General features: G+C 39.5%; 1 protein-coding gene across 1 annotated transcript in view; it reads right to left on the bottom strand.

Annotated features, from left to right (window-relative positions):
- stmn2b (stathmin 2b) overlaps positions 1-9,152 on the bottom strand; it is an 11,339-nt gene extending 2,187 nt beyond the window's left edge. Inside the window, exons 1-4 of the mRNA XM_014005854.1 lie at positions 8,742-9,152; positions 2,904-2,999; positions 2,648-2,820; positions 1,695-1,886 (exon numbers count right to left, since the gene is read on the bottom strand). Coding sequence (XP_013861308.1) covers positions 1,695-1,886; positions 2,648-2,820; positions 2,904-2,999; positions 8,742-8,760 — 480 coding nt within the window. The 5' untranslated portion in view covers positions 8,761-9,152. The remainder of the gene's footprint in view (positions 1-1,694; positions 1,887-2,647; positions 2,821-2,903; positions 3,000-8,741) is intronic.
- Positions 9,153-10,549: the final 1,397 nt, after the last annotated feature.

Below are 10,549 nucleotides of genomic sequence, written 5' to 3'. Positions count from 1 at the left end.
CTGAAAGTGCTGGAATGTTTCAAGACTTTATAGTGTGCATGACTGAAGGAACTGTCCAAGGTTCTGAAAGTGCTGGAATGTTTCAGGACTTTATACAGTGTGCAGGACAGAAGGAACTGTCCAAGGTCCTGAAAGTGCTGGAATGTTTCAGGACTTTAAACAGTGTGAAGGACTGAAGGAACTGTCCAAGGTCCTGAAAGTGCTGGAATGTTTCAGGACTTTATACAGTGTGCAGGACTAAAGGAACTGTCCAAGGTTCTGAAAGTGCTTGAATGTTTCAGGACTTTAGGGAAGTGTTAGCAGCATTAGCAGCATCATAACACAAGCTGCACACCAAACAAAAAAGTTGTGTTCCATTCCTATTTTTTGTAGATATGCAAATGACTTTTCCAAATGATGCTTTATCTAACTTTTATGTGTATAGAATATACCTTATGAATGAAGAAAAACTATTAAATTTAGAAAACATTTAGCATCTTTAGCATTAATTTCTTATGCCTTATTTTTTTATCAAAAACTTAGATAAAAAAATTAAAGATACATTTTATCACAAACTAGCATAACAGGTAAAAAAACTCTTGCTAAAAATAAAAAACTAATACAGTTAAAAATAGTTAAAGTCAGTTCTCTGTTATCCTCAACAGAATAAAAGACTTTTTTTTCTCAGCTTGAAAGCTGCCTAGCTGCCATGAGAACAATGCACTAAATAAAAACTAGTTCGCAGTTAAAATATTATATTTGGGGCCGAATAAAATGATAAAGACGGCCAGATTTGGCCCACAGGCCCTGAGTTTGACAGATGTCCTTTGAATGAAAGTAAATACAGTATAACAAACAATTCACATGCAGAAAAAAAAACTTTATATATTTAAATGTGGCAGTTAATCCTGGCAGGATTTAAATTCTCCCCAAATTGGCTTTATGTGGTTTAGATTTCTTCTGTATTGCATTTACAATCATTGTTAAAAATAATGTGAACACTGTCAAATTTTCATTAAAAATGTCCTATTTCAGTATAATCAGTCATGTATAAAGTACCTCAAAAGATACTTGGGTTAAACAAGTCTTACCATTAAATTATTTTGGTAAAAGTTAATGCCTCCTTAACATAAGAATATTATTGATTAAATGTTATAAATTATCAGATTTTTTACTGTATTTAAAAGTCATTTTCTGATATAAAATGTAATGAAGTATTAAAAATAAATATATTGAGCAAAGGTGAGTAGCCAGAATTCCCAAAAGGACATTTTTATAAAAATCATAAAGATGTAAATATTAAAATGTTATTGTTGAACAATTTGGGATGCATTATTTGTTACTGAATTGAATCCATAGTTTGACTATTTTGTGAATTTGTTTCCTCGTTTGTGTTAAGACAACTGATTTCTTTAAATAAATTTGGAATAAAAGTCAGGGAAATCAGGGTTGAAGAACAAACGTGTTTTTTTAACAGCAGATCTCATTTTAATTATTCTTTGTCTTTTGTTGGAGTATTTGCACTCTCAGTCAACAACCTTTCTGTCTAATATTTCTTTAATCCTCGCCTGTTTTTTGTTGTTTTTCCTGCTGTTTTACTGCCCTGTTTGCTCCTCTTTTGCTTTGGAATAAAACAGTCCATCTTGGTTTACAGCCTATTTAGCAATTCATTCTAGACTCGTCCATCATGTGTTGGATCTTTTCCCGCCTCTCACCTTCTCCTGCAGGCGTTCCATCATGGCGGCCAGGTAGGCCTGCCGGTTCTCCTCGATCTGCTCCATTTTCAGCTGCAGCTTCTCCTCGGCCATGCGGCTGAAGTTGCTGTTCTCCTCCATGGCCTTCAGCAGCACCTCGCGCTCGTGCTCCCGCTTCTCGGCCAGGATCCGAAGAATCTGAGCCTCCTGGGACTGAAGGAGGAGGAGGACAAGAGGGATCATTTAGGAGAAAAATGAGGGCTGAGATTGTGGTTTTCTGAACTGCACCTGGTTCAGTGGCTCACACACTCACATTTTTGCTATAAAAATATCTCTAAGGTACTCATTAAGTCATGAAATAAGAAACAAAATCTGCCCAACTATTTTCATAATGGTGGTTAAATTTGTGACTACACGCTTTTGTTTGCCTACAAAAGCAGCCGAAGTGACTAAAAACAGGTTAAATGTTAAATTTATCACTTTGTTTACAGACTCCAACTTCCATGTGGTTCCTGGCAGATTAAACTAAAGGATTTGTTTACATTGAGTGTGGACCTGCATTTCACAATATACACCATTATATCTGTAAAATTGCTGAAGTAAACATTATTTAAACGGCACCTGATAAAGCTCAAAATAAATTGTTATGTTTGATTTTAAACTTTGCTTTAATATGTTTCATTTTCTCAGGACACACAGTTTTAATGAGTTATTTTAATAAACTGGGAAACTGATTGATAAATGATTGTTTAAATGATTTTCCAGTAGGTTGCTGGTGCTGTTGACATTATTCACACTTGAATCAGTGGGACGCTAGAGTTCAGCTGGATTGGATTGTTTTCAATGCAGCTGTTAAAACTCACTAATAAAGTTGAATTAGTTGCWTCAGGACATTTTTGCAGCAATAAAACAAATCCTTTCAGCTTAATGTTTTTTTAATCATTCCTGCTGCTGTTAGAATGACAGGAACTTACTCTCCTTCTGTCCTCAGCTGCCTCCAGCTTCTTCTGGATGTCCTCCAGAGAAATGTCCCTCTTGGGGGCGCCGGTGATGCAGTGAGCCACCTCAGACACGGGGGAGGGCGGCTTCAGAATGACCTCGAAGGCCTGGCCCGAGGCACGCTTGTTAAGTGGCTTGATGTCCATGTCTGCACACACAGCAGAAAAAGATTAAAAAAAACTTAGTTGCAAATTTATTTGCCACATTGACAATATCTGGGCTTGAATCTACCTTCAAAGTCACCCAGGATGTTTTTGCGGCTCTCGGGGTACAGACAGGAGCAGATGAGCGAGAGAACAGAAATCTCCTTCATCTTCTCTTTGTAAGCTGGGAAGAGAGGAAACATTACTGCATGTTGAGAATACTAACCCAGTGACACAGAGAGGAAAGACGAAACATGATTAACCTACTTTTACCTCCGCTGCAGAGCTTTGATGTAAACAGGAACAACTCAGAAGGAATAATTATTCACCAAGAGCAAAACAAAAAAAACAAAACCTCATCATCAAAGGACGTGAAAAGCTGCGGAGCTGCTCTGGGTTTTCCAAGCTTTTGTTTTTGTCTTGTTGTGTAAAGATGAGCGTGATGGATGCTGCCTTATTTGGCCTAATTTCCCAAACAACCAAGATGTTCCTGTTCCCTACAGGCCTCCCTGCACATCATCAAATATGCATTTTATTTTGATGGAATATTTATAAACCAACAGCTATCTCTAACGGCTGTAGCTCCCTCTCATCTCAGCATGAAGTCATTTCACTTTAAAACTCTGACGTGAAGGTTGCGGGCGATATGCATTCCTTTAAGGAATGCTGGGTCTTTAGTTTTATTTACTGCGCAGCTCTGCTCCATAAACTTCTCTGTGGTCAGTGAATTGAAGATAAGCTTATCAGCGTAACACAGAAACACAACTTTCCGTCCGGTGGCAAATTCATGAACCAAAGGTTAAAAACGCAGAAGCACGGCTATGGGGCTCCAAGTGTAAAATAAAATGTCAAAAACACTTGTTAGCACATTTTCATTATTCAACTCAGTTTCTCAGTGTTATAAATTTTCTACTAACATTTTATTATTATTTAGTTCACTGTTTACCAAATGTTAAGTTTAAATGTTACATTTAAATGCAATGTGTAAATATTAAATCCTAAATGTAAATGTAAAAATTAAATCTTGAATGGTGCAGCTAAATGTTAAAGGATACATTTAGGAATTTCAGAATGGACTTGGCTTTTTGACATCATCATTCTGAGACAAAAGAAAATGCTAACAATGCTAACAATGCTAATGCTACTGAAGATGCCATTTAAAACTTTAATTCAAAGTGTTCATTGGAAACAACATGGATGGAACCTGTGGTCCAGCAGTTTGATGTGGAGCTCAGATRCCACGCAGTCGCAACTAGTTTGATGTCTGCAGTGGTTCCCAACCTTTTTAGACTTGTGTACCCCTGAGCCATTTTGTCATACCACTAGTACGCCTTCAGTGAAACGTAATGATGATTCTCCAAAACTATAATGTACTACCACTGATTATTAAATGAAAATGATTTATTTAACCCCCCACAACATTTAATTCTCAGGCATTTTTTTCAACTCAAATTAAACATGAAGATAAAAATGTTGCCTTGAAATTGAATAAGTAGTTAAATAAAGTGCAGAAAACAACAGCATCCAAAATACATTATATTGTCCAAAATGAGCAAATTCTGTGAGATTCCACATTTTATACTGGATTCCATTTTGTGTTAATTCTGTGATTCCATCTGCAATTTCCACATTGCAGAAATAATAGGGTCCTACATGTCTCAGTCCTATTTTTTTATTATTTATTTATTTATTTTTACACACCTGGAAATTTTTTCCACCTACCCCCTGTAAAATGCTCGCATACCCCTGGTTGGGAATCACTGCTTTAGACAGTGTGAAGGGTTAAAGGAACTGTCCATGGTCCTGAAGGTGCTGGAATGTTTCAGGACTTTAGGGAAGCATTAGCAGCATCATAACACAAGCTGCACGCCAATGAAAGAAGTTGTGTTCCATTCCAAAATACTTAAATGCGAACTTCAACATTAAGCCAGAACATTCAAGATTTAACTTTTACATTTAACATTTTACATTTAATTATTAAACTGAACATTTAATTAAAATTAGCAAAAAGTAAAAATAGTGAGCTAAATAATAACATTTTGGCGGAATGTTAGAAGGATTTTACAATCACAAAGTGAGCTAAACAATGAAAATGTTTCAGTGACATTTTGTTTAACACCTGGCGCCCCATTCAAAGCTAGCATCGGCTTTAAATGTCAGGATTTGGCAACCTGCAGTCGGCTCAGTAAGGTGTAACAAAACGCTCCAAAACCGCAGACAAGAAGGGAAAAAAGGAAAAGAGCAAACAACCTTGTCTAACCTTGTTTTTAGTTTTTTTTAGTCTTACGTTTTTGGCACCAACCACTAATGTGAGTCTGAAGTTCAGCAGCAGTCCCTGCAGGGGGGGAGAGGCAAAAAATATCTGCAACACACTGCAGGTTGTGAAACATCCTGAGTTCTGTTGCAGGGGGAGTTAGACTGCACCGGGGTGCAGATTTGCATGCTGACTGCCACAGAGGTGGAATAATCCATCACCCAGAGCACAAGGCCTGCGGAGCTGCAAATGTGGCACTTTGATTCATGATTTGCAGCAGGATACAGTCACAATAAGCAGAAATGAGATTTGCTGTGAACGAGCTTCTATGCTTAATCCTCTTTCTCACCCTGATTACTCTCTCCGCTCTCAGTGTGCGTCTTGCTTTCTGCCCTGCAGACAGGCAGACGCCCCGGTAATGTGATCAACTCTCAGATGTAGCTCTCACTACTCTCTGATGGCCTTGTTAACCCTTTCCCTGAGGAGGAGCACGGCACGGATGAGATTTTTTTTGTTTTCTAGATGAGAAATGGATGGTTGAGGAAGAAAACGCGTTTTGATGCATGTAAAAAGAGACCGGAGGAGGAAACGACTGGCTGCACAACACCTACGCCGTTCAAACAGAGGGATTAGACGCAGCTCCCTCAGGAATATCTGCCACCTTCAGCTGCCCTCAGGACGGCCTAATGGAAGCAGCCCCCTCAGGTGGAAAGCACTTTGGTTTGTAATTAGCAAATTTTACTGATTACATGGGAGGCTGGATACATTTAAAGGGCTGTTGCTGCCTAAAAGTCAAAACTCCAGCAGCCGTTTCTGTTAACCTCATGATGTCTGAACCTGGAGCAGATAATCTGGATTATGTTCTGATCAAACTACTTTAAAGAGTTTCTTGTAATACGCTACATAAAAGAATGTGTTGCTGTTGCAATATTGAGCAACATTTACAGTTCTGGTTTCATTTAAGATGCATAAACTGAGTGTTATTATTGTGTCAGAGCCGATTTATTTTCCACCTTATCTTCGTGTTACTGCTTAAAGTGAATTGGAATAGCGATCTAATCCAAAGCCACAAACTGTTTCCTTTATTTACCCATAATCAAAAATATATTACATTCTCAATGGTTCACAAAATACAGCATTATTCATGAAAAATAGATTATTTCTCAGTAAACAGGTGTTTATTCGACAACAGAGCAGCTTTCTCACGTCAGGCTGAAATAAGAATAAAAGAAATGTCAGAGAAGTTTGACGCTGCTTTAATCCTCCAGCTCCAACCAGCCAGGTCAGCATCTCGCCATCAGAAAGCTCCACCTCCGATCCATCAAACAGCTCAGATGATCAATATCTGCTGCACCTCCCGCCCCAGAGATCCTCCCCGCCTCCCTCCCTGCATCCCCAGCCCTCCATCTCAGCTGCTGCTCTCCTTTTCGATATCCGTCGCCTCCCGTGCTCCTCCTGCATCAGCACAACCTGCCGCGCCTGCATGTGCTCCCACCTCTCCTCGTCTTACTCCCATCAAACAGCACAACTAGAAAGGGTTTTTTTTTACAGTCACACAGAGCCATGAACAAATCCATTAAAAGGCATCCAGCAAAATGCAACCTGGTTTCATGGAAGGCCCACGGACCCCCCTGGGTGCTGTAGCTGCTCTGCATCACGAGTCTGAGACATGCACGATCAGCAACTTTACAGTCGAGCCGCCCCGGCAACAATAAAGTCAGGAAATTATGAAGCAATCACAAGAGCAAAATGGACTATTAAACGAACCACCGTGGCTCCTAGACCACTAAGAACATGGATAGATGGAGAGCTGGTGTCAGGGGATAATTTTAATGCATAAAATCTGAAACTTAATCATTTTGTGGAATTTTTTTCTTTAAAACAGTCCGTTTGTGTCAACATAAAACCATGGATTAACAGAACAACACTTTTTTTGAGAAACCAGAATGTTAAACCTCTTGGGTTGAATATTTCCAGGTGACAAACATCTCTTGAGCTCTCAGAACACCAACTGAGGTCAACTCCTCCCAGGCGGTCATTAGGAGCAACAGTCATCTGAAGCGGTAATGGGAGTGTGCCGCACAGATCGATGGGACAGGCTAATRAATCAGGATGAATTGTGAGTCCAGGGGAGCTTATGCAGATAACAACAAGGTAGGAAGGTTTAAAGACGCAAAAACACAATCAAAACCGGATGTGACCTGATGAAACGACTGGACATGACCACACCTGTAAGTGAGGAAAAATGACAGAATTAACAGTAAATATCTCACCTGTTGCAGATCAGTTTGGAAATTATTTTTTATCAGATTGTCGAGATAGTCGAGAAAACTGGATAGCTCACAAATTCACAGATTCTCATAAATCTGGTCCTAATTCATCCATAAGTGATTATGATTTTAAAAAAAACAAGCTGAAATAAGCTCCTCCTACAGCGGTGAATTAAAATTTGAACTCAGCCACCCTGTGAGAGACGAGTGGCCTGATGTCTGCTCGGTGCCCATCCCTGTCTGCCTGTCCACAGCTCAAACCTCAGAGGAAGAAGAAGGGGAGGAGGAGGAGGAGGAGGAGGAGGGTATCATTGTTTAGTGGACCCTCACTGTCCTTCTGCATGCCCCTCCATCCATCAGGTGTTCTGTCAACCAGAAAACAAACACACTATCCTCCAGAGTGATCACCACTCATTATCCTCTTTGAAAGGAAAATAAATAAATTTAAAAAACACCACATGTCATTTTAGGCATTTATCTCGTCATAAAAACTACAAATAATTCATGCCTTCATTTGGAAATTCAACAGCCAAGGCCTCCCGCCTGCGAAAGCACGCAGTCTGTTTTATTTCTGAGAAAAAAATCTGAAACTATTTCCCTCCTGGGAGGAAAATAAGGCTGGATCATGGTTCCTCATTTTCATCGCCACTCATCATTTCTTCCCTCGACAGCAAAGCTATTCCTTTGAGAAGGGTGGATGCTCCAATTTTTTTTTCTTTTTTGATATTTTTTCTCCCCCGCCGCCCACCCCCACCACCCCGTAATTCATGTCTGCAGCGGTCACCGCACAAAAAAACTGTCTCAGCCAAAGGAGATGGCCCAGTTTTCAGAAGAGGATTTGTCACGCAGAGAGATTTTTTTTCCCCACCCTGTGGGGAGCAGCAGGGGCTGCTTTGAAGGGGACCGGAGATGTTGGGTGGGGTCGCTGCATTATGCTTTGCGCGCGGCTGTGAGTCAGGCAGCGGCGGGGAGGCAGGTGCAGCATCCATCAAATGATGCTCCATAATAAACCGCACGGGGAGGGTTATAACAACAATATTCTCATTTTTATTGCTTTTAGTATTTTCAGATTAAAGCAATTAGATATATGCGTCACTAAACTGACTCGTGCTTTTTTGTAATCACGCATAAAAAATATAGATTAAAACCCCGCATGAATTAATAATCTCGCAGCCAAAACACAAAGTGGAGGTCATGGAAGCGAATAAATGCAGTTTTCTAAGTTGCAGGGGAGTTTGGCCGCTCCCTCTTCTCCTTCATCCCTCAGCATCCTTTTGTGCCATGGGTGTCGCCACAGCCTCATCATCATCATCACCATCATCATCACTCTACCAGCTCAAATAATAATCAGTCATTTACATACAGATTACAAAGAATAAATAAAAATAAAATAAAAACTCACCGATTGCGGTTTTAGCCATGACTGCGGAGCGGTGCTGCGGGCTGCTGTCTCACCGGGTGAAGGGACTGCTCTTAAGGCACTGAGTCAGCAGAGACGGGGGCTGCCGGTGCGCCTGGTGGGTCTGTGAGGAGCTGCGGCAAGTCGGAGGGAAATAACGGGGGGCAGCACCGGAAATATGCGGGCTTTCCCTCCACAATAAAAGCATGGCTTCTGTTTTCACCCACTGTAAGCAAAATGTGTCGTGCAATTTAATGCAGAAATTGGTCATTGTACGGACATCTATCACTTCTTAGAGTCAACCAAATTCAAAATGGTTGCTACAGCTAAGCAAAGTGAAACAAAGACAGAAGTGGCTGCAATTCAGTCGATATTTTTAAATGTTTTGTGGTTTAGCTGAGAGTCATCCACAACCTATATATATATATATATATATATATATTAAAGCACGAACAATATGCATGCATTTTATTTTAATTTTACCATTAATGATTCGGAGTCAACTTTGCCCCTCTGTTAGCAAAATATCTAATTAACCACAAGATGGATTTTTATGAAACTTTTCTGAAATGTTCATTCGATGTACACATAGAACTGATCTCATTCAAGATGGCCACCACAGCCAGTTCATATCAGGAAACACACAAAAAATATTTATAATTCAACCAGTTGTCTAAATCTGAGCTAAAGTTCGGTGTGCATTTTACTTCAGCAAACGTGTTTCCCAAGTATTAGTTCTGATTTTCCTTTTATATTTTTCTTGAAGTCTTTGGGAAAATGTTTTTCTTTGTTTACATTTGCTGTTTTTAATTTCTTTTCCTAGCCTCCCAGAATTTTAAAGTCAGAACATATAAATTGTTTTATTTTGAAAAGAATGACAGGAACAGTCATTATATAATCCACCTGACTTCATGCTGGGCCAATAATGATCCTTCATGAAAAGCACTCTGCCAGCTGAAGGCCTGACAGACCTCATGTCCTCTTGGATCCAGAGCTCAGGTCCTCCTGTGGCAACTGTGGGTGTTTCCTTCTGTGTGGAGGGGTGAGCAGGTTCAGAGACATAAACTGAATGTGCTGCAGCTGGAAAACAGAAAGGGTTTAAATGTCCATAATGCTCTGGAAACACACCGTTTGTATAAACTGTTCTGTACATCATTTTAGACCTTGATAATCTGAAGGTTTAAATTAGTCCATGCAGTTCAAAATGCCTGAAACTGAGAGTTTTCATGCTTTAGAGTCTATTTGACCTAATTACTACAATGAATCAATAAAATATAACATAATAAGTGCTGTGAAAAGAACAACATTTTGAGAGAAAATATACAAGCAGATTAATGAACAGAAGCTTTGTTGCCACAAGGTGGCAGCAAATCCTATTTTTTAAATGCTTAATGAGTTTCAAGATTTGGAGATAAACTATTGTGAAAATGACCCAAAATGTAAAATCTGAAGACAAAGCTTTTTACATTTTATAATCGAATTGTGCTCCTTTTGTTTGTATTCACCAGACCTCATCAGACAGACCCAAAGGGTGAAATCCTTATCCAAAAAGAATGTGTTTGCACAGATAACTAATCTGTTTTTGTTTAGTAAGGGTTGAGTTTTTAGTGACGACGTTATTGATGACCATAACAAACCACTCAATGCTTRATGCAGGAGAGATTACCGCTCACAGATAACTGCTTTATTTTATCTTCCAGAGATACTTGAGATGCCTGATGGAACATGAGTGATTCAGGCAAGCTGATAAAACCAGGAAACTATGTTAAAATATAAATGCTTAGAATTACCTGAAGGAATGCATATCATCC

The sequence above is a fragment of the Austrofundulus limnaeus genome, unplaced genomic scaffold (assembly GCF_001266775.1).
Source record: "Austrofundulus limnaeus strain Quisiro unplaced genomic scaffold, Austrofundulus_limnaeus-1.0 Scaffold32, whole genome shotgun sequence".
Lineage (NCBI taxonomy): Eukaryota > Metazoa > Chordata > Actinopteri > Cyprinodontiformes > Rivulidae > Austrofundulus > Austrofundulus limnaeus.
This window is presented reverse-complemented; position numbering and strand designations above follow the sequence as displayed.